The 24867-nt window shown below is 40.6% G+C and overlaps 1 protein-coding gene and 1 long non-coding RNA gene across 3 annotated transcripts in view; one reads left to right on the top strand and one right to left on the bottom strand.

Annotated features, from left to right (window-relative positions):
* Positions 1-24867, top strand: part of KCNH8 (potassium voltage-gated channel subfamily H member 8) — a 178601-nt gene that overhangs the window by 59542 nt on the left and 94192 nt on the right. For both annotated transcript variants that reach the window (XM_081883164.1, XM_081883163.1), the window contains exons 3-4: positions 9164-9295; positions 22756-22883. In XM_081883164.1, coding sequence (XP_081739290.1) covers positions 9164-9295; positions 22756-22883 — 260 coding nt within the window. The remainder of the gene's footprint in view (positions 1-9163; positions 9296-22755; positions 22884-24867) is intronic.
* Positions 22175-24867, bottom strand: part of LOC309353846 — a 30855-nt gene continuing 28162 nt past the window's right edge. Inside the window, exon 3 of the long non-coding RNA XR_014162069.1 lies at positions 22175-22844. This is a non-coding gene — a long non-coding RNA (uncharacterized lncRNA). The remainder of the gene's footprint in view (positions 22845-24867) is intronic.

Raw genomic sequence — 24867 nt, 5'->3', positions numbered from 1 at the left:
CAGACCATAGTGAGATGGCTGCCTTTGGTAGCTGATTTTGTGCATCATGAATGGGCAGGAAATTGTCTGTTCTTTAATTTCTTTTATTATTTAATTTATTGTCGTTGATGGTTATTGTTGTTTTCACCATCATTTTGCTGCCAGGTGATGAGGTGCTTATGGGATTTTGTGATTCAGGCGGCAAAAATAATTTGATAGGCTTTAGGTCCTAAGCTTAGGATGGCCATATCTTCTTCTTTACACGGGACAGTCTTCTGCAGGGCTCTTGGAGGATAATGGTGGGGAAAATGTATTTGTATGTGAGTTTATAGATATTTCTTTAATACATGTACCAGATTTTTCTCTCATATTGGGTACACATACACACACACACCCTACTATTTTTACAATGCTCTTTAAAACATGTTTGTACCACTCTGTTAATAATTCCAGGGTGATGTACATACAACACAGTGAGTTAAATATAAAATGCAACACTAAAACATTGGAGAAAACCCTTACTTTTTAAAACAAGCAGGAGATTGCATGAACAAAAGTGTTTCAGCCTAGCTCCAAGAAACCAGCAGCGTGCTGGCCAAGCCTCTGTAGGGAAAACATTCAATAAATGGAGTGCACTGCTAAAAACGCCTGTTTCTTTGTTGCATATCACACCGCTAATAAAGGGCTTAATAGGAAACAAGAGGCAAGGGGTAGGCTCCATTTGTTCCCCACTGTAATTTTATCTTGGGACATGGTGTAAAAGTACTATACAATATGAATGATAGTAATAATTAGTTGGGAAATGCATAAATCCACAGAGGATTGCAATAGGTATGGCATTAGCCCAGGCGGTCACCAGGCTGCCAGTCCTATCTGTTGAGTTATAATGTTTGCCAATTCATTCATTCTCAATGAGGGTTTCTTGGCTGTAATATCATCAGACAGGAAGCATTACACTGTCAAAACATGGGGTTTTTTTTGTTTAAAAAGCATGCTGTGTTGATGAAGGAACAGTCAAAATGGCTTCAGCTAAGAAGTCAAGTCTTAGCCAGTACTTTTCCCCCCTCAAAAATGTTTAGGGGTACTCTCATTTTCCTACTCATATTGAAATACTGCCCCTCAATGAGGCCAAACTTAGATTCACAAAATGTTTAGGGGTATGTATTCCCCTGTGTCCCCCCAGAAAAAAGCACTGGTCTTATCAATGTATTTGAGTCCTTACGTTCTTATGATTTACTTACTTGGGCTTTAAGTGAGCTTTTTGCAGTGTGTGCCAGCAAAGGCTTCTCAGCAATTTTAGCCCTCTTCAGGATTGATGCCAAGTTAGAAGGACCTCTGGACTAGTCTAGCTTTTAATTCTTTTGCTCTTAAGATCTCTGGCAGAAATATTTACAGATAATCTACGAAGCAAGCAGGATGATAACTTATTATATAATGGTATTTTCTTATGAACAGTTTTACATAGTTAGTTGCCCTGAGTCAATAACCCCTTCATTCTCTTGTATCTTGGATTTTATTCCTCTCTTGCATAATTGCTCCTGAACAATTTTACATTTCAGAGATAAAGAGGGAGACATAAAAACAAGCAGAGAGAGAATGCGAGAGAGAGAGAGAGAGAGAGAAAGTTATTTGTATCCTATAGAATGGAGATAGAAGTGAGTAGGAATGATGCTTGCCCTTCCTGACAGCCCCCCAAATAAAATTGAATTCTTAATGTTCATATTGAAAGCCAGTGTAGTGTAGTAGTTAGTGTTCTGGACTAGATGGGGGGGGGTGTAATGTACACCACCTTGATATTCTTGGAGGGACAGGTGGGATAGATAGATGATGATTAGATAGATAGATAGATAGATAGATAGATAGATAGATAGATAGATAGATGATAGATAGATAGATAGATGATAGATAGATAGATAGATAGATAGATAGATGATAGATATAGATGATAGATAGATAGATAGATGATAGATAGATAGATAGATGATAGATAGATAGATAGATAGATAGATAGATGATAGATAGATAGATAGATAGATAGATGATAGATATAGATGATAGATAGATAGATAGATGATAGATAGATAGATAGATGATAGATAGATAGATAGATAGATAGATAGATAGATAGATGATAGATAGATAGATAGATAGATGATAGATAGATCGATAGATAGATGATAGATAGATAACTCAAGGAGCTTTCAAATATTCCGTATTTATACATAAAAATCCTAATTTAGTCATTGCCCCCCCTCCTGCAAACAAAAAAAAGTTACCTTTGGGAAGGGTGCAGTTAGAATTGTAGAGCTGGAAAGGACCACGAGGTTCATCTATTCCAACCCTGAAGGAGCTTCTCCACCCCCATCATTCAACCTGGACACTGAGTTCCAGCGCCAAGTGGTTCCTTCACTGTGAGAAGTGAAGTTACAGGGAACCAGGCGGAGGGCCTTCTTGGTGGCGCCCACCCTGTGGAATGCCCTACCATCAGATGTCAAGAAATTAACAACTATCTGACGTTTAGAAGACACCTGAAGGCAGCCCTGTTTAGGGAAGTTTTTAATGACTGATATTTTAATTTTAAAAAAAATTCCTTCCAGTAGCACCTTAAAGACCAACTAAGTTAGTTCTTGGTATGAGCTTTCGTGTGCATGCACACTTCTTCAGATACACAGATATACACTGTGTATCTGAAGAAGTGTGCATGCACACGAAAGCTCATACCAAGAACTAACTTAGTTGGTCTTTAAGGTGCTACTGGAAGGATTTTTTTTGTTTTGACTATGGCAGACCAACACGGCTACCTATCTGTAACTGATGTTTTAATGTATCTTTAATCTTTTGTTGGAAGCCGTCCAGAGTGGCTGGGCAAACCCAGCCAGATGGGCGGGGTATAAATATATTATTATTATTATTAGTAGTAGTAGTAGTAGTAGTATTACTACCACCCCCTGCAATGCAAGCAGGCATCTTTTGCTCATCATGGGGCTCAAACTCACAACCCTGAGATTAAGAGTCTCATGCTGTACCAACTGAGCTGCTAACCCAGAGTTGTAGCAGGTTGTGTGTTGCTTCCTTCGCACTTCCATTGTATGCAGGCAGCAACCAATTTACCCATGTCCATTTGATGCATGGCCATGCATGAGTGCATTATGCCCACAAAAGGAAGCAGAATGGGGCAGAGGCATAATAGGGTGGAGCAGACTTATGAGTGCTTCACTGCCACACGTGATGACCCAGAATGCAACTCCCATGCAAATAGGGGGTTGCCTGTAGTCAGATGTGTACTGGGGCAGGGTACAACATAAGCCACACAGTACAGTATTAGTTGCTGTATATGTATCAGCCCTTCCAAAAGCAACAAAGGTAATTCAGTTTACTAAGCCCTAAGAGCCTATGGTGGTACAGCCAGCAGCCCAGCCATGTCAGATGATTGCCAAATGTGCGTAAATCAGAGGGAGAGAGTTAGCAAAGTGTAAGCATGCTTGGGTTGGAGTCATGGTGGCATTGGAATCAAAAGTTACAGCCTTCCTCCCCTTGCTCACTTTAGCCTTTTTATTATTATTGTGTGTGTGTGTGTGTGTGTGTGTGTGTGTGAGAGAGAGAGAGAGAGAGAGAGAATTGGGCTTCTGTGGTTACATGCAGTGCAGTATTAAAAGCAGCAAATACAACCTGATAACTTACAAGTTGAGAGTTACTCGCATTCCTTTTATTAAACAATTTCTGGCTGGATGATATGACTGTGCAGTTTCGTCTGCTAAATCTGGAAGAATAATACTCTCTAAGCATGTAATTCCTCACCATGCTGTAAAATCCCATTATGAACTTAATGTGGCAAAGATGACTACCGCAGCCAGCTTTCAGCTTCTTCTGTATAAAATGTCGCTGTTGTTACAATTCACCTTTATGAGTTTCATACGCTGAATGTTAGCAGGCAGAAATTCAATGTATTGAATGTCATGTTGAGGAAACCTAACCTGCCACATCCTGGTGTGATCTTATTTGTGCTATGGCACCAACCGAGGTTAACCATCCTCTTCCTGATCCCTGTCTTGAAGGGAAAACTCTTCCTGATTTTTCCATGTGTTGCAGGCAGTGAAGAGGAGCTGGGATCTCTCACTTCCTACTCCATGTTCACTACGGTCTGATGCAGAAGGAGAGGGTGAGAGATTTAGTTGAAGATGAAATCTCATTCTGAATTCAAGGGTTATTTGCAGTCTCCAGGCCTCTCTGCCTGGCTCTTGGGAATACCCTTCCTCAGGACACACCCCTTATCCTCAGGCCAAACCCTCATTGGCATCCTTGAGTGTTTTTGCCTGGCTACAAATACATCCTCAAACTCTAATCATGTGTCAGGGGCTGGACTGGGGAGGAATGGTGGGGCCGCTCCCCTTCTACTAAACCATCACTAGGGCAGGAGGACAGTACTGATTTAGAACAGTGGCTTGCAGAGGGGCATAGTCCAGAGGAGAAAAGCTGGGAAATACTGGGTGAGGAACAGCTAGAAGAGCAAACACCAGGTGAGAGACAGTTGGCAGATTCAGTGTCCTTGGACAGCATTCCTGACCCACCTTCGTCTAAGACTAGACGGGCATTGAGAATGATAGAACAGAGAGCTCAGCAGCAAGAAGCTTGGATTACCCAACATAGGAGTGATGTAGATTAATGGGGATGGAGGGGGTAAACCTGTACTGGGAGCAACACCATTTCTAGAGCGGTATGCATTCCTTTTCTCTCTCGCTGTGATTATTAAAGAAACTAACTGCTACGAACACTCCTTTTGTTTGATCTGCTTATTTACTGCTTCTGGGGGAGGGATCCGATTCCCTGAAGCCTGACATCGTGCTTCCTATTTGCCTGGCTAGAGGATAGAGAGGAATGTGGAAGTAAATTTTGTTGCTGTGCCCACTTTGCTGCTGCCTTTGCCTACGGCTGGCATGTGGCCTCCATAAGTTTGGCTTCAAGGGCTTGTGCTCACCTGGTTTGAAAAGGATTCCGTGCTGGTTGAATTTTGATACAAAAGAAATATTGTGACTTTGTATAATATTAAACCCACCAGCTCTTGTCTCGTTTTACCCTTACCAAGTGCACAGCTCTGAGGATGTTCAAGCGGGGTTTTTTTAACATTAGGATCTTACTGTGAAGAGGGGGTGAGATCTCTCTCTTTCAGACAGTAGCTAAGGACAATAAACAGAATGCATAAATCTATGAAGGAGATCTTAGTCAGACAGTGATTATTGACAGAGGCAGTACCTTTTGTGTGTACTAGCTGAGGCAAAGGAAGTTATTTATTGTGAAAAGCTTTCTAAAAAACAATAACTCCCCCCCCCTTTGAAATGCAATAGCCACTGAATTTCTCACACACTAGTAGTGTACAAATAATTGCATTTATTTAACATAGTTATTTGCCTATGTGTTAGAAACTTTAAAAATGAAACCAGTAAAGATGTGAAAGCAATGACAATGTGAAGGTCTCTGACTTCCGCCATTCAACAAGTACTAAAAGTTATTGATTTTTTTCAGCTAGTACCTCAGAGGTTTAATCTGATTTCAGCTTGTTGGTGAATCTGGTATCTTCTCTCTCTTACATCATTGATGTTGGCTTATATTTAGGATGTATGTTCTGTATTATTTTATTAATACTATTGCTGCAAGTTCATCATGCTATGAACAAAATTAAATAATAATAAAAAAAATCAGTGCCTTGAATCGTGATCTGGCACACGGCTTGAGGACACATGCTTTCCTAATTTATATTGCAGTACAGATAAAACAAGAATATAGGAAATGTTGCCAAATTAAGGTTGGTTTCAAAAAAGATCAATACAACAAGATCCTAATGCCCTTTCATCCATCAAAACACCTGTGAGCATTTCATTCAATTTAAAACTTTTCATGAACCTTACTTTTTATAAATACCATACTTTTCCGTGTATAAGACTGTTTTTTTTACTCTAAAATAATGTTCAAAATCTGGGCTCATCTTATACACGGATAATATCTCCCCCCATTTTCTTAAATCGGAGTCCTCAAAAATAGGGGTGTCTTATAGATGGAAAAATACGGTATACATTTCTAAAGAGATCTCGGCATGGAGTAGTGCAGGTGTGACATTAAAAGCATTGGATTGGTCTCCATGCAGCGCCTGCCCCACCCCGAACTCCCACTGCCTCATACCTTCCCCTCATGGTTGGCGCCAGCAACCTGCCATATTCCCAAGGTGCAAGCAAGGCAGCCTCCCCAGCTGCTATGGTTATAGAGGAGCTCTAAATAAAATTAAAGAAATGGCAGGATGTGACATTCAGCTTCATTTGAAGATAACTCTTTTGGCATATTTAAAAGGAGAGACACTGACACTGACGATTTAGAATTAATTGCTGCTGCAAGAACCGAGTATTCCAGAACACTAGAAATCCACACAGACAATCCAGACTGGAAAAATAATAATTTGGAGACATTGAATTGCTCAGTTTAACATGCATCTTATTTAGCTACAGTCCTAGTTTAATTTAATGTTGGTGGTTTATTTGCTTTTGCTGCAACTGACTGTTTTATTTAAACAGTGTTAACTGTTACGTGTTTCATTTATGTAAAACAAGTAAGTGATTATAATAAATCCATTCATTCATTGCTGGTAAAATTTACTCATTTCTCAAGAAGTAACTCGAGGAGAAAAATTAAGAGATTTGTTGAAAGCATCTCTTTTTATTGGTTGGGGTTTTTTTTTGGAATAATAATTTTGAAGATAAAATAGAACCATATGTTTTCTTCTCAGAGTTGTAAATAAATGCTGCTTCTGTTTATTATCGTTATTATATGGTCAAACAGTTTGCGTTGCCAAGGTATTGAATCCTAATTTGTCTTCTGTTTGTTCCATATTTTATTATGTTCTAAATGCAAACTGATAGGGAAAAGTGAAGAACTGAACTGAAGTTTGAAAAAGTGAGAAACAGAGAAACATAAACTGATGGGTCTGCCCATACTTAGTCTATGAGACCTTCTTGTGTATGGGCAATGGAGTACCCTGTTGCTAGGAGCAATCCCTCTAGCCTAAAGTCTAGCACTCTATAGTGCTAGAGAGAGAGCCAGTGTGGTGTAGTGGTTAAGAGTGGTAGTCTCGTAATCTGGGGAACCGGGTTCAATTCCCCGCTCCTCCACATGCAGCTGCTGGGTGACCTTGGGCCAGTCACCCTTCTCTGACGTCTCTCAGCCCCACTAACCTCACAGAGTGTTTGTTGTGGGGGAGGAAGGGAAAGGAGAATGTTTGAGACTCCTGAAGGGGGGAGGAAGGGAAAGGAGAATGTTTGAGACTCCTGAAGGGGAGTGAAAGGCGGGATATCAAATCCAAACTCTTCTTCTTCTCTCTGTCTGCTCCCACCTTTAATAATAATAATAAATAATAATAATATTTCCTTTACTCCCCATCTGACTGGGTTGCCCCAGCCACTCTGGTTGGCTTCCAACACAAACACAGCATCAAACATTAAGAGCTTCCCAAAACAGAGCTGCCTTCAGGTGCCTATGAGAAATTATATAGTTGTTTAACTCTTTGACATCTGCCAAGAGGCAGTGCTGGAGGCCCCTAAGAAGTCAAAATTGGGGGGTAGAGGGGGGCTTGCAAATTATTTCCTAATAAGTTTTTTTATTTCACCAATCAAAAATTTAAATAAACCAAAACAATATTATTTGATCCCTTTCGAACTGCTAGGTGGGCAGGAGCTGAGACCGAGCAATGGGAGATCACCCCATCGCAGGGATTCAAACCACTGACCTTCTGATTGGCAAGCCTGGATCAGTGCTTGTTGCTAAATTGTGTGTCTCTGGATCCTGGGAGCTCCTGGTTAGCAGGCCCGGATTCTAGCTCAGTGTCAGAGTCCCAGTTCAGCACCTCCAAAGGTTGCACCACTGGTGTTCCTGAACCAGCTGCTTGCTCCTTCTTTGGGTCAGAATCCTCATAGTCCAGTGCTATTTTTTCTAGAAAAAGAGGTGCCGGAACTCACTATGAACACCTGAGAGGTGCCAGAACTGAGTTCCAGCTGAAAAGAAAAGCCCTGCATAGACTACCACAGGAACACACAAATTACTCACCTGAGGTTAAGCAGGGGGGATTTTACCCTGAAAAATCCCAAGGAGCCCTGACTGCATTTCATTATGATGTATTATTGTTGCTTTGGTGGACACTTTCCAAAATGTATGTCCAGTAGTTGTGTATTCAGACCCGATTTCCTTGGTACGTGAATTCCATTTACCTCAACACATATTGCTGGAAATAGCTGAGTTGTCATTTCCTCCTGCTGCACAAAATATTTGTGTAGATGGCAACTTGCTACTATTAATCATGTTAAATAGTAGCATGTAGTATGACTATAAAAATCACAGCCAGCGCATTAAATACATCATACTCATTCAGGAAAAAATTAGTGACTTTAAACACATGTAATTGTATGCATTTTGAACTAGTGTGTTTAAACAGTCCTGCCATGCTGCCATTGTGCAATTAACACACTGCACAGAAGACATTTATCACAGTAATTTCCGTAGGCAGAGGGATATCAGATATTCTCCTGTGTAGAAATCAAGCATTTAATGAGTTTCAACTTGCCTGTATTTAACAGCTGAGATTTGAGGAGCTGTGCTTTAGTTTCTATTTTAAGGCAGAGTGTGATTAGTTTTAATGTCTTTGAAACAGTGGAGTCATACATTAGACGCCAGGAATGTAACCAATGCCAGGGGGAGGGCAAGGAGGGAGAGATGGCATAATCTAAAGTAATGGCATTTGATAGTGAATAAAGGAGGTTAAGAAGCCAAAGTTAACATACTGGGGGGGGGTGCATTTCTTTAAAATAGGAAACACAGGCCAAGTTAAAAGGGAAATGCCATGTAAGAAAAATAAAAAGCTTCATTAGACTATTAATGATCCCAGTAGATGCATATTGCATTTAAATTAATGCTTTGCTTTCAGAGGAAGCAGAATTACTGAGCTTCAGCTGATGATGCAAAGAGATTTACAGGAGCTGAACATCTGTGATTTCCTGACTATTGACCCTTTAGATAAGTTATGGGTGTTTTGGTTTGGTATTTTTTAAAATTGCATTACTTGTAATTTTCATTCTTTAAATATATTTTTCTACCAAAGAAGGGAAAAGCTTGCTGTTTGAATTAAATATATTCTTTTCCCCCCCTACAGGGTCTTCATTTTGGTGCCTATTGGACATTGTCCCTATTAAGAATGAGAAAGGCGATGTAGTTCTGTTTCTATCCTCTTTCAAAGATATAACGGATACAAAAGTGAAGGTTTCTCTGGAGGATAAAAAAGAAGGTTCGTATCATTTCCAGAATAAAAGGGGACATGTTTTCAGAGAAGTGTGACATGAAACAAGAGTGAAAAATGTACATTACTGTAGAAGTGACTAGGCTCTAACTCAGTGGAAAAGGTATGTCACGAATTTATGTCATTTGCTGTGTTATAACCATATTGAGCCTAGAAAATTAGAACTTTACTGCTTGTTTACTGTTGGAATTGCAGGAGACTCTGCTCCATGTGTCACAATTGCTTAGTTCACATGTGTCCAGCAGTAGTTCCGTACTGAAATCACACCATAATTAATATTTAGTACATTTATATCCCACATTTCCCCCCATCATGCAACTCAAGGAAGCTTACATGGCGTTCCAAGGTGGTTTCCTATTCATCACTGAGCAGACCCAGACTTGCTTACCTTCAGAAATGTGGCCATATCATGTGTCCTCAGACCATGTTCTGGACACCAGTAGGGCTGGCATTAGTTTTCACCTGTTTCTGAAAGTAAGTGTGACAGAGGCACCAACTATAGGGGGCGGAAGGGGCTTCAGCCCCCTCAATATTTGTGGGTAGGGGGCTGAGCCCCCCTCAATATGGAGCAGACTGCCATCCTCCCGCTGCGCACTGCCGCTGGGCACCACTTGCACGCCGGGCAGGGGTGGGACACATAGAGGGAGCATGACATGCAAATCATGTCACACAACGCAGGGTCCCCTCAATGTGAGGGGCAAGTCAGCGCCTTGGAGAAGTGGGTAGCTACTCTAATTCTCCTGGGTGCAAATACTTGGTGCCTTTAAGCACTATGGTGCCCTTGACATCTTTCTGCAGCATCAATGAAGCCTCTGAACCACCCACACATCTCCCGGTCCCTTTAGTCATGAGCTGGTTATTGATTTTCCCTTGAAAAACCCATAGAGCTGAAGGAGGATGTCAGAAGAGTAATTCTCTTTCCTACTTCCTCTTTCAACTTTGTATGCTTTTTCAAGGCTCAGATTAATTCTACGGGATCTGACTTTTACCCAGATCTCTTGAAAGGCATCTATCTCTTAGGAAGATGATCTAAGGGAGAGGAGAGGTGATAAGAAGGGATGGTGCCCATAGTACTTGCTCAAAATGGTTGACATTCTCTGAGGTAAACGGTCACATGTTGTGATTTTATCATAAATGTTTCTTTAAAATGGGGAAAGGGCCTGAGAATTCACATACCATATGAAAGATGGAAATAACTGCAATGATTACTGTATTTATAAGGTTTAAGGAACGCTTCCTATTGATTCAATGTCAAAAAGTATAAAACTTTTTACAGGCTAAAATATATTAATAATCTGGAGGTATAGAGATCCTTGAGGTAAATGTTAAAAAACACAGAGTAATTGTGAAACAGTTAAATTATTTTGGAGATCACTTATAAGAGTCTTTTGAAAGTTGTTTTTAGCTGACACTACTCATCTAGTGCACTTTGAAGCATTAGAGTCATTAAGGCCTATAATAGTGCATTAGAGACTACAAAAAGTGAGATGCCCCAGAAACATTTAGCATACCTAATTGTTTATGTATCTTTACTGCAAAAGGTAAACAGTTCAGTAATTTACCACAGCAAACATTTAGAAATGGAATGGCTGTTCTAGAGAAATAAAAAGGCATTTTATCCAAGAACAAAAATTAGCAATATTAGAAATGGGGATTTTTCTTATTGGATTAATCTTACGTGTCAAATTCATGGCCAGTGGTTTTCCAGGTGAAACTGATCACTATGAAGTCACATAGAGCATGAAGGCAGATGTCCACATATCTGCTAAGTCTTCATATACACCAGTTGTGATAGCCCAGTGGAATTTTTGACTTTTCTTGTACAGTTTGGGCTCATGCTACACTATAAGCTGCTTTTGAATTCTCAGTTACAAAGTCTGCTTCAGCACCAGGGAACATGCAACTGTTAAGATTCCTGCTCCGTGATTGCAGTCATAGGATTGTTGTCTATCACATGACGGTGTATGTTTTGACTCCACAGTGTGGGAAGTGATGGAGACAGAATGTTTGTGTTACTGTGTTCCGTGAAGTGGGACTATTGTCCTTTGGTCTTTTTCTCTTTGCTGTTTGAGAGAGAGGGAGCCATGTTGCAGTGCTCTCTGTGTGTTTATATGTAAATAAAGTAGATTAGCCAAAATGCTGAGTTGCTGAGTTCTGTTACGCAAGCTGTGAAGACTCTGTGGATCCCTAAGTATGCTGATGTCTGTTGGCATCAGTCGCTGTTCAGGCAGAAGAAAGCTTTTGAAGCTCCTGAACGATCAGCCAGGAAGGAGAGAACATGCTAGTCGGGCATGTGTCTCTGCCAGGGTCCTACTCAAGAGTAGGACGAGCTCCTGACAGCAACACCATTTTCAAGAAATGCAGCAAAAATATCCCTTGGGCTCATGAAAATAGTTTAATGGTTCTTTGGACCTTTGCCAATATTCAGTATTTTCAGTCGCCTGCTTATAAAATACAAGGAGTGCCTAGGAAAAATAGATAGAATTGTGAACTACAGAATAGTTTAGAAAAGAAAATATTATCATCGTTTTCCAAAGCCTTATTTTTCAGATGAGCAATGCTAGCCAGGTAAATTCAGTTACACATTATGAAGATTTCTGTAAATATTTATGGTTCTACTATGTACCTTCCGGGTTTTTGTTATAATTATTATTGCTGCAGCTGAATTTCTATTAGGAGCAAAGAAAAAGCTAGACAAAATTGATTTCATAAAGCAGCAATACACTGGGGAGAATAATTCCCTGGGGATAATAGTTAATAAAAACTTTTTTAGGGTTGCTGCAGTAATCTGCCAGCTATGATTACCGATGTGGATATTATTATTCTGGTGGAGACTCTTCATTATGTCTAAATCTTATGCCTATTTATTTTCCCACACCATCATAGTTGTTGATGAAACATCATCCTCACTCTTCCAACCTTTTGCCTAATTTACTCCTGCCATATTCACTGTAAAGTACTGAACTTTACACTTGGCTACTAGACAACAAGACCTGGCTTGCAGATTCCTGGTCCTACAAGTCTAAAACCCTGGTACCAGTGATGCTTCAAGAAAAAGGACAAAATTGAACTGAACCCAGACTTTCACAAAGCCTGCTGTGAATTACAGGGCTATGCTTCCTTGACCCCATGAGCTGCCAGAACCTTGCCCTAGCCCAAGGCCCAGAAATTTGAAAAAGGGGAAAGCAGTAGCCAGTGGCGTAGCATGGGTTGTCAGCACCCGGGGCAAGCCAAGTAATTTGCGCCCCCTAACCCGTGGATTTTAGGTAGGGGCAGAGAGCTGCGAGTGCGAGCGCGCCCCCCAGATGTTGCGCCCGGTGCGGCCGGCCCCCCCTGCATCCCCCACGCTACGCCACTGGCAGTAACACTGGGCACTTCTAAATTCCAGTGTAATCTGTCCTTACCCGATGCGGCTGAGGACTACAAGTTCCAGAAATCCCAGCAGGAAACTGACAGAATACCGGGGATTCTGGAACTTGTATTACCAGTATGCAATATAGGAAAAGGCACTCTGTTGGGAGGGTCTGATTACTTGTCTTCAGTTAAGTTTCAGGACAGGTTAAGGAAGAGGTAGTGGTGGAAGCTTTGACCTTTAATGAATGTCCTAAATAACTTGGGACCATGTTACTTGAAAATATTGCCTTCTACAGAACTGTTGTCCTCTTCAAGATGACTAGACGCTGAGCTCCTCTGGAGTCTTTTTCTTTCTGTCCTTCCAACTTTTGGTGCGTGTGCTTGGCTGGAACTTATGAAAAGGCCTTCAAGTCATTTGTGATCATTTTATCGGAATACTCAGACATGGTTGTGGTCCAACATCTTCAGCTTCATTGGGTGCCCATGAATTCTAGTATTATAAGAGAGGGAGGAAAACTTTTATCCATCCATTTCCTCCATGTGATGCATAATTTTATAAACTGCTTACTCACCTTACCATTGGACACCTTGCAGTCACGCAAACAGCAATTGAGACTCAGATTTAAAAGACGAACTGGGCTGGGTTTAATCAACAGTTGCCAATTATGATATGAATGTTGCGAAAGCAGCAATGGGAGAAGGAATTCTAGAAAGGTGGAATTGTATAGCTAATACATCCTTTGCAGGGCCCCCTACATTCACCATAAAAGTAGTCTACACACAGTTGACAAAACAGCTCATATATTCAGTACACTATTGGCATGGCAATTATTTTGAAACAGCAAATTTCCACAAGTGATATTTAAATTTGTAACTTTTAACGAGAAGCAGTAAATTACTTTTCAATTATCCACAAGTTACACTGCTAATTAGGTTCCATACAAAGAGTTTTCCATAACACTCAGTGTCATGCATTTTAAAGTCAATCAACCTTCTCCCTCCCTCCCTCCCTCTCTCTCTCTCTCTCTCTCTCTCTCTCTCTCTCTCTCTCTCTCTCTCTCTCCCCCCCCCCCCCGTCCTTTTAAATCCTCTAATCAAATACTGCTTTGAGACACTATTCGTCGCCAGATTTAGCATAACCTGACTAAAAAGGATGGTTCTTCCACAGCATGCAGGAAATGTGCTGTGCTATTTTAGAAAAGCTGTTTTGCTTTCAAAGAATCAAATGAAAGTTTAGCAGTCACCGCCTGGCAAGGGTTATTTCAGTCCCTTGCATTATGTTGAGTAATAGGAATTATTCTAATACTGGTTACGTCTTTGTCAACTGTGTTCACATTCAAAGTAATCTTAGCTGAATCACCAAATGCATTAATTACTTCCTGATCTTATAGATGAACACTGGCAACATCTTTCCTTCATCTAATTTAGCCTGCTGTTTATATGTTTGTGTGGGCCAGGCTGAAAAGAGCAAATAAATGGGGAAATAGACATATAATGCCTTGCATCCTAGACCACCTATTCATCACCATCTCTCATCTTGCCTAGGATCCCTGGCTTCCCTTCCCTTCTCTTCCTGGGCCTTTCTACTTATTGCTGACATTCCTCTAGTAATTGCCTGCTCTTTTACCCACAGTGTTCAAAAATATCTACCATTACGCATAGTAAAAATAAAAATCCTAATAAAAATGTAAAAGCATTTTAATGCAAATTTCTCATAATATACACATTTTATATGCAATTTGCCTGGTAGTCACCTTTTTGCAAACAATTTATCCTAATATAAAGCACTTTATGTTATTTCACTGATATATGCATTTTGATGCACACTTTCCCCCTAATATACACATTTTAGAAAACCTTATCACAAAATTTGGAGAAGAGTAAATATTTAAGGAAAGCTATTTTCTGTTCACATATTATTTTGGAAGGTTCAAAGTAGGTAGGTTCGTATTAAATCCTAACAGAACCGAATTTCTCTGCCATTCCTAGTGTTAATTTAAATAGATGCCCACTCAAAAACAATAATCAAACCCAGATATCACGGACACAATGTGGTTCATGAGATGACAGTACTTGAGAAAGGATTGGGGCATAATCTATAAATAGGTTAGCAGATGAAGCTTTAGGTAACCATCATCCACTTACTTGAAGGTAAAGGGACCCTGACCATTAGGTCCAGTCGAGTACGACTCTGGGGTTGGGGCGCTCATCTCGCTCTATAGGCCGAGAGAGCCGGCGTACAGCTTCCGGGTCATGTGGCCAGCATGACTAAGCCGCTTCTGGTGAACCAGACCAGCACACGGAAATGCTGTTTACCTTCCCGCTGGAGCAGTACCTATTTATCTACTTGCACTTTGTGCTTTCCTACTGCTAGGTTGGCAGGAGCAGGGACCGAGCAACGGGAGCTCACCCCCTCGCGGGGATTCGAACTACCGACCTTCTGATCGGCAAGCCCTAGGCTCTGTGGTTTAACCCACAGTGCCACCCACGTTGTGCATATCCACTTACTTACATAAGAAGAATTATTGAGATAAGGGGCATTCTGCAGTACCAGAAGGCCAGTATCTTGTTTCCTAAAGTGGCCAACCAGACACCCCTCTGAAGCCCATGAATAAAGCACAAAGGTGTAGCAACTGACATTCATAGGTGAACATCTGCACATCTTGGACAATAAATTGCATGGGTTTGCCAATTCATGCTAATTATGAAGTTCTTGGAAAGATGCTTAGCCTCTGTGGCACAGGTTTTTATAAAGACTTGTTCACCCAATTATTGTGGCAGATTCTTCCCAAACCTGCATCACTATGGAAGATCTCATCTGTGGCAATAGACTCACCTGCATTGCTTCAGCCCTTTGAGACCAAGTGAGCCACACCTATAAGATGTGAGATTTCTTAGAAAAGCTGTCAACAAATAACTATTATTGAATGCCTGGCTTTGCTCCTGAATTATGGATAATCTTTATCATCTTCCAGGGACTAAAGTTTCACTGCAGGATAGAAACATTTTCTCAGATGAGAAAGGTCACTTAATAAACAGAGGAATATACTCAAGAGCTGAACCAACTGTATGCAAAGACACAGAATCTGCTCAATTGCAGCAGCATTTGTGCAGAGAAAATTCATTCCAGTCAAAGGAAATTCTTTGCACAGTGAAAAGCATGATGGCAGGATTTTGCTGCAGCATTCAAAGACTGACAGAATGTAGAATCAATGCAAATATTTCATCTTATGAATAAAATATAGGCGTGGTGTTGATGGCTGGTAACTATTCTGGCCATATGATTATCACCATGGCTACTCTATAGCCATCTGTTCTCAATCACTATTATGTGCCAATGACACCTACATTCTGGACATAGAGTAAATAATGCAACAGTATGTTGTCCTGTGCTTTTATTTGGCTTAGGTTTTCTTTTGAGCTTCTGAGCTCCAGGTTTTCACAAAATTTGGAATGTTGGGCAGAGGTTTAGAATGCGGCAGAAAATTGAGCTTGGTGCAAATTTCAGTTATGGGAAGGCTGAGAATCTCAATTTTGGGGGTGCATTTTTTCAATCCATTAAGGATTTAATAGAGTTTAAAAGGTGTGATCGATCTCAGGAGCTTGTGTCAGAGCTGAGCCATAGGTTTCTTTGGGAGGCAGGAGTCCAAGCTGAGAAGTTTGAACTAGATGATAAATCCAGAATCAACTTGGATCAGCATTGACTGATCCTCATAAGCAATAAAGTATCCTGTACATTACGTTTAGTTTCATTATTTCTACCAATACATTTCCAAACATCTTTTCAATGAGCTAAAACTTTGTTTCTGTTTGTTTGGGTTTGGGGGACAGTATTTAGGATGAAGATGACAACGATGGTAATGATGATGATTTATTTTATTTATACCCCACCCATCTGGCTGGGTTGCCCCAGCCACTCCGGGTGGCTTCCAACACATATAAAAACGTAATAAAATGCCAAATATTAAAAATATTAATGTTTTTTAAAAAACATTGGGACATCACCACACATTGTGTAAATGTATATATAAATAACACCTTGATGACTTTTCAGGTTTCAAACTTGTGATTGTGAGTTCAAACAATGCACCTGGAAGAACTGCTAAAGCAAGCAATATTGGTTAAAGGCACAAATTTAGTTAAACTAACTTATTTTGCTACCTGACAGAATAATGAAAGTGCAAATCTACCATATTCAAGGCAGACCTAATTCATTAATGATTGCATGAATTATTCATGCAAAGTATGAACAGGGCTACTTTGAGAATCAGTTGCTTAAAACCTATGTGGCATTTGAAGAAACATTTTTGGAGTCTTTCTTCATATCTCTGTGTTGCGAGCAGTCTAAATAGGGAAAATCTTCCACATAAAAGCACAATTGAAATAAAGGAACTTTTTTTTTTTAGACCTGTCACATCATGAGAGGCAGATATTGGCCCGTGAAACATAATTAAAATCGGCCAGATAAGACTACCCACTAAAATACAATAAAAGTAAAGCATAATATCCACCAAAGTATTGAGTTGCATCTAGACTAAGGGATTGTACACACTTTCGCTTTTCCTGCCACTTCCCCTCAGGAAAACTCATCGTTTACCACTGAATTGGAACAAACATCTCTAGATATTTCTGTGAATTGATGTTTGTTCCAATTCAGCGATAAGCAGCTGGTTTTCCTGGGGAAAGTAGCAAGACCAATGAAAAACCGCTCAGACCCACAAGACAAGTGGAAACCTCTCAGATATGTGCTTTTTGGGCACAGAACAAGCGGAACAGTGGACGAGCCCTATGTTAGTGGTACCAAGTTCCCACAGAAATCAGTGAAGCAACAAGCTTGAGCTGCAATCCTATACCCTTTCCCTCTAGGAATAAGCAGCATTGAACTCAATGGGACCACGTTGCACATGTTTCTAGAAAATTTACTGATAACAGCAGGGCCTTTTCAATAAGGCCATGCAACTCTAGAATAGCTTACTGATAAGTCCATTTGCAAGCCTCCATGTTGATGTTTCAAAAGAAACTCAAGACCTTGTTTGTCATTCAGTTCTGACTGCACTCACATTGGTAGGGTTTGAACCCTCACACAGCATTATTATTTTTTATTATTTTTTTTTAAAAATACTACATTTTAGTGCACTTTTCTGGATATGGGTGAGGTTTGGTTCTTACTCTGTATCTCTGGTATTCAAGTGGCCGGGAGTTGTTGGAGTCCAACCACATCTGTAGCATCACAGATTCCTCATCCGTGCTCTAGGGGTAAGGATCTTCCCGCTGTTTGGTTAAGTCTTCAGACTTGACCCAGATCCACTTGGGCCTCACATATACTATCGAGAGCCACATCAGTGATGCTTTATCTAATCAGAATCCATTGTGCCACCTGCACCTATGTTTTCACAAAGGGTCAAATCTGTGATAAAAGCACAGGAATTTTCCTAGGTGAACCAGTCCAGCACATTTCCCTCTAATAATCCGAGCCAAGCCTACCATTAGGCTGTGTGAAGCAACCGCCTCAGGTAGCGGATGCTTAGGGCCAGCGATAGCAATCTCACCTATTCCTACTGAGCCACCAGCCATTGCCCTTTGGCACCACATGGTATCTTCTGGCCACCCTAATCTGGCTTGCTGCTTCAAGGTTTGGTACTGAACTGTTGGTCCTGGAGTATGCTTCTGTAAGTAGAATTAGAGGAGGCACTTCTTGTTCTTCGCTTCAGGCACCAAAATGTTTTAGGCCAGTCCTGCTAACCACAGGCAGTCAGATGCCTCCAGTAGCAGGACGTTATGATTTAGGTGGCAGCCCTGAGATTGTATCCAGGAACCACAAGTATAATCTATCTCTTTTTAGACTTAATATGTGGACTAAATGAACATAAATAAGCAGAGGAGAGGGTGGCATTCTTATACGCATTCATTTTCTAGGAACTCCCTTCATGGTTGAGAAAGAAGCCTCTGGTCTCAATGTCTGTCCTGTGTGTGTGTGTGAAGTATGTTTTCTGTTTTGACTTAATATTTATGGCTGCCACCTAAATCAAGAAAACTATTAGATGCACACTGTTGCAAACTAGCTTGAAAATATCCCACCATTCTTCCCAACTGTTGTATAAGATTTTATATCAGATTTATATCGGTTTCAGATTTCCCTGACACCTGGCCTGCCCCTTAAACCATTTGTTTTGAGTAATGCAGAGATAAGCTGCCCTAGTTTTTGTAGTCTGTGATGCAATGCTCTTTATTTAATCATATCTGCCTGAGATATATTAGAGGCATTCCTCAACTGTTTTCTGCATAAATGTGGCTTTCTGGAAATACTGCAAAATCCCTCTTTTTCCTCTCTTGTATAGCTCTAGCTGATTGCTGCGGCATAAATCACAGAATTATGTCGAGTTCCTTCACTGTGTTATTCCAGTGACTATTTGTATCATTACAGGTGGGACTTACAAGAAAATGTTGCTGCATAAAGTGTTCCTGTTCCTGTTCCAGCTGACTGGATGGAACCCTGCCTATTTCTAAGATATTCCCAGTGCTTTTTTCTGGGTGTACGCATATCCCTAAACATTTTGTGAATCTAAGTTTGGCCTCATTGAGAGGTAGTATTTCAATATGAGTAGGAAAATGAGAGTACCCCTAAGCATTTTTTTAAAGAAAAAAAAGCACTGGATATTCCATTCTGTTTCTCTCGTTCCAACAATTACCGTAGTCAGCCTTCCGTGGCCTTTAACCACAGAAGCAATTTATGTGCTGGTAACAGTGACAGATTAAGGACCACTTCCTAGGCTATGAACCTGCTTCTTCTGGGGGAGTTCAATGCTATCTAGTGCAGGATTACCACTGTGTCCTTCAACATTACTTTAGCCTGGCATTGATGGCATTGATTTAGCACTCCTGCTGCTTTACCTTCAATTTGATGAAAAAGAGTAATAGAGTTAAGTGTCATCCACTTATTCATAACACTTCACCCCAGGTCTCTGGATGGCCTTTCTCAGTGATTTCATGCAAATGTTAAATAGCATGGCGGACCAAATGGAACCCTACAGACCCCATGGCATAATGCCAAGGATCTGAGAAGGAGTCTTCCAGAACCAACTTCTGGGATTGCTTGAAACCCCTCCCTCCGTTGAAATGGATCTGGAACTCAGGCTCATCCAAAGAATGCCTGGACAACTACCAGCCTTTCAAACACCTTGTCCGTTAGCAACTTCCTGATAATTGTTAATATATTCTGGTTCCAGTGCAGGTTTTTGTTTAGAGGCAGCCAAAGCATTTGGTCTCTCAAGAAGACAGTTATCTCAAGAAGAATTTATCATCTTCTGGACCCAGCAAGCCAGCATATTTTATCCCAGTGTAAATTACATTGGATTCCTATGATTTGTAATTCTTTGTGTCTTTCAGCAATGAAATAAGCTGCCTATGGAAGTTAGTGAATTCCTTTTTTGGATGCTTTTGAGGAAAGAGAAGAAAGGCATGGGTTTGGGGTGATTCTGATAGAATTTAGCCTCTCTTCTTAATCTCTGAGTGGCCCTGAAAGTTAATAAAATGTGTGAATTCAGGAAGAGTGTGCCAGTGCTTTCTCCAATGTGAGAATTCCATCCAAATACCTCGTATTTAGAGGTGGCTTATAATGATTTGAAGATTAGGATGTTCATTCTAATGCAAAAAAAAAAAAAAGCTGTAAAAATAAAAGTCAGTGCATTCAAGTAGATGGCATGATACTAGAAAAGCCTTTGGGGGTTTCACAGCAGTGTTCGAAAAAGGCTCCTTAGCCAGCTCTGCAGGGTGAACAAAACATGTCCAGAATCATTTTAGGGAGAGGTGATTGCCCCTCTGTGTTGCCTCACTAATGGACTTGCTTTCCATTTAAGCCTTCACATCAATCATGTAGGCATCAAGTCTCGCTGTTTCCTTTTGTGCAGACGTCAAGATGCACTTTTTATCTATTGCTGATTTCTTGCTGTGCTAATTGGGTTTTCTTCACCTCATCTGTATATTTGGCATTGATTTTAATTACGCTTGCTTGATGGACAGCTTAGTTTGAAGCTCCCCAAATTCCTTTTCTCATTTCTAGCAACAAGTTTAAGTTTACAGTTACTTGAGGAAAGGGTGCAAGACTTCATTAAAAATAATAATCACCAAATTGTTCCCATTGTACCTGAAATGCTTTTATTGAACAAGCCTGGACATTTGTAGGTGATTACCTACTTCATGAGATGCTAAAGTTGGAATTGTGAGCAGCAAATCAAATAAATCAATTAATGTAATAATTACACACAGTGTGTGAACAGATATATATTCTTAAGGCTGAAGTTCTGTATCCACTTCCCTGGGAGAAAGTCCTGTTGAACTCAATGAGACTTGCTTTAGAATAGACATATTACAGCAGAGCTTTTCAAACTGTGTGTCACAACACGTTAGTGTGTCGGATGCAATATGTAGGTATGTCACACGAACACTCCCTGTGCTCTTGTCAGGGCTGGAAAAGGGTTAGTTTAATCTCCGCTTTGCTTTTGCACGTCTAAAAAAACATGTCACCAACATGAAAAGTTTGGGAAGCTCTGTATTACAGGATTGCACTGTTAGTGTGGTATAAATTGTTTCTATACACATTTATTCCGATCCACAGCATTTGTTTTCAAGGCAAGTAGTGTGTTTTCAGATCCCTTCTGCGACATTGAGGGTCCCGCCAGGTGTTCAAATAGAGGAGCATCACAGATGATGTGGACATATCCTCTGTGTTGGCATATCCTCTGTGTTGATTAATGGGCAATAGGGAATTCACAGCCCAACTCACATTGAGTTCCTTGGTGCCTACTGCGCAGATAACTGAACTCTTGCAGTCACAGTGTTTTACACATTGTTGTAACTTGATATGATTCATGACGATACTCTCATTCCTAGTTAGTAGCTTTGTATATTTGTGGGGTTATCTGTATAGCAGCAACTATCGTCTTTCCAAGAGCAGGATCATTCTCCAGAACAGGTTGTAGGTGTGTGTCATGCTGTGTCACAGTACGTTCAGATGATCCCAGCATTTTATCGAATATAGGTCAAACTCTGCTCTAATTTATACAAGGATAAACCCAGAGATACTCTACTGAAGCTATGGCAACTGCATTGAATGGAGGGCAGTATAAATGATACCTCAGTTGGCCATTGTGTAAAATGAAATAAAAAATCTGAGTTTAAATCAGCACCACAATTAGAAATCTGAAAGCTGGAAAACAAGCAAATGCTGAATTCTAGCCCTCATGGATTGCCTGTACTAAGATAATAGCTACAGGAGAAGAAAATGACATTTCATTTTTCTGAACATACAGAAACATTGGTGATCAGCTGTATACTTAAATATGATTCCATACAGATGAACTGTTGGTCCACTTCCCAGGATTCATGAGGATCGGGGAATACATATGTGGACACAGAAGTGATTTCTGAGTTGATGGTGGTTTGGAGGAGCCAATAAGGACTGGGAGGGTGTCCAAAATTTGGAGGATCTATAAGGATTAGTACACAACGGGAATATTAGAAAGCACTGGATCTGTGACTTTTATGATTCACTCATGGGGGACATATGTGGCCTATGATTTAGCGGTGGTGGTGTGTTGAGGCACCTCGCAAAACAATTATGCATTTTCAAGAGAATTCATTTCACTAGATCCAACTTTTGTGTGCATAACCAAGTAGACCTTCTCTCTCTCTCCCCTTCCCTCCGTGCCCCCTTTTCTCTCCCTCTCTCTCCCACACCCAAATCCACCTGCACTCTCTTTCTCCCGACTCCTGCAGCACCCCTCTTTCTTCCCATTGCTCACTCCATTTCCCTATTCCCAGTCCCCATATTGCTCCCCCTTCCCTTCTACCCTTACAGTCTAACCACTATACCACAGTGTCTCTCTCTGTTGAATTAGGGTTGGTGCCTTCTATGAAAATTAATTCAATTTTAAAACGGAAAGGAAGCAAAACCAAAACAAACAAAATGAAACAAGTAAACAGCCATCTGGGGCTTAGACTGCCAAAGTGGTGAAACTTGAAATAGCAGTGGTTCAGTGTCCAGAAGTCAAAGTGCTGTCTGCATTGTTTAATATTGTCTCATCTTTGTTCTTCAGAAAAATTCAAAGGAAGAGGGAGAGCAGGATCACATTTTGATTCAGCCCGCAGACGGAGTAGAGCAGTCCTTTATCACATCTCTGGACACCTACAAAGAAGAGAAAAGAACAAATTAAAAATTAATAATGTAGGTGTAGAGCACTAAGCTTCTTTTTGTGTGGTTATTTGTACAGTGAATTTTCTTCTAACTCAGAAGAGTTTCTCTAATGGGTATTACTAATCATTTGTAATTTTATTTGTAGTACGTTCTTGCTCTCAAGTTTCTTTTCAATAATGCAATATGGAAGGTCAATATATAAAGCAAAAAAACTATGCCAGTATAATACTTTTATAGAGAATGAATTGAGCTATATTACAAGACAAGGGCAGAATACAATAGAGGCTGGCTGGGACCTTGCCTTTTCATATAGGTGACACATAAGCTTGCAGATCAATGCCATTCATTTTCACAGCTGCAAGCTTCTTTATGTTTTCTTTTCTTTAGCAAAGTTCTTAAAACTGATTCTAATGTAGTAGATAAGGAATTTCGCTGCTGGATGCACACGATCTCCAAGCTTCTCTGGATTTTGAGCCAAGTCAGAATACTCTAATCCCTTGTGTTAGGAATGTGATTGTTTTCCTTCTCCTAGGAAATGTTGTAGTATTGTTGAAACTCCTTTGGACTTCCTCAGTATTCTGCAAAAGTTTTACCTAAGGAGGAGCTTCCATATTAAGTAGGAACAGCCTAGGGTTGTGTAGAACTCACATAGATAATGTAACCTCCGGTAATGTTAGAGGCGTGCTCTCATATGAATGGTACAATTTCATATACAGTGGGTTCAGAGGCCATCTCTGAGAGCCAAAGTAGATGCGATACTAATGGTGTTCCCACTATTAACAGGAGTGAAATTGCTGTACCAACCCCTTACCTGAATGAGACTCTGAAAGGAATTTCCCAAGGGGGGGCAAATATGTGACCTGGGGTGAGGTGACCAATCATGGGGGAGTGGACCAGGCCAGTTTTAGGGCTACTCCAACCCCTCCTTGTCTTTTAGATCATCTGTGGTTGGGTAGAGCCAAACAAGTAGAAGCTGATCACCTTGAGTGGTCAGTGAAGGCAGCTGAGAAAATAAAGATGAAATCCTATGCCACCCTGAGGCATTATAGGATTGTGGGTTCATAGGAGCAATCAACTATAGCCCCTGGCTAGGGGGAAGTGGTTTCAGGGTGTCTACAGGGATGGGCCGGGACACTTGGATGAATGCTTTTTTGTACATGTTTGGTCCTCACTCCTCAAGCCTCATCTAGAAAGAAGGAGGGATGATGTACCCTTAATGAAGTACCTTTCAGAAGACATCTGAAGGCAGCCCTGTTTAGCGAAGCTTTTAATGTTTAACAGACTATTATTTTGTTGTACCCCAGCCACTCTGGGTGGGGTATAAATAAATATAATAATTATTATTATTATCACTGAATGGCATGCTCAGGGGATGATAAAAGGGGTGCTCTCCTCTAAACAATGAATGAACTCCCTTGCCCTCACTTATTAATTGGCTCTTGATTTGCAGATCATCTCGCGTTATATTTGAATAATATACTGGCTCTTGAGTCCTCTTCACAGGTGTTGGGGCGAATGCATTGTTAGCAATTGAAGAGCAGATTTGATCCTTTCCTCTATCAACGTCCTAATAAAAAAATGCCCCCCACCTGTGCCTACTACTTGGCTTGGAAGGAAAGGTCCCATTGGTACCAGTAGAGGCTACCACTCCCATGGAGTGTGTGTGTGGGGGGGGGGATTTTAATTCGGACTACAGTGAGGGAGGAAAGAGTTAAACCTGCTAACGGGCTGTTTGTTTATTTTATTTTATTTTATTTTAAAAAGCATAGACATAATGGCTAACAATACATTTAGCATCATATACAGTTTGGCTCTGAAAAGGGACATAATATACTCTTGCAGCATTCGACATTTCACTTGCTTTTCTCCCATTTTTTATGCCTGTGTGCTATGGAAAGAGACAGTGTCATACTACACACCCATCCTGCCAAATGCAGGGCTTCTCATCATCTTGCTGATGGATACTTGTGGAGGTTGCCTTCTTCCCACCCAACTCCTGCTTTAACTGTTGAGC

Source organism: Podarcis melisellensis (assembly GCF_964234715.1).
Source record: "Podarcis melisellensis genome assembly, chromosome: 12".
Taxonomy (NCBI): Eukaryota; Metazoa; Chordata; class Lepidosauria; order Squamata; family Lacertidae; genus Podarcis; species Podarcis melisellensis.
Note: the sequence above shows the minus strand (reverse complement) of the source record. Positions and strands in the feature narration are given on the sequence as shown.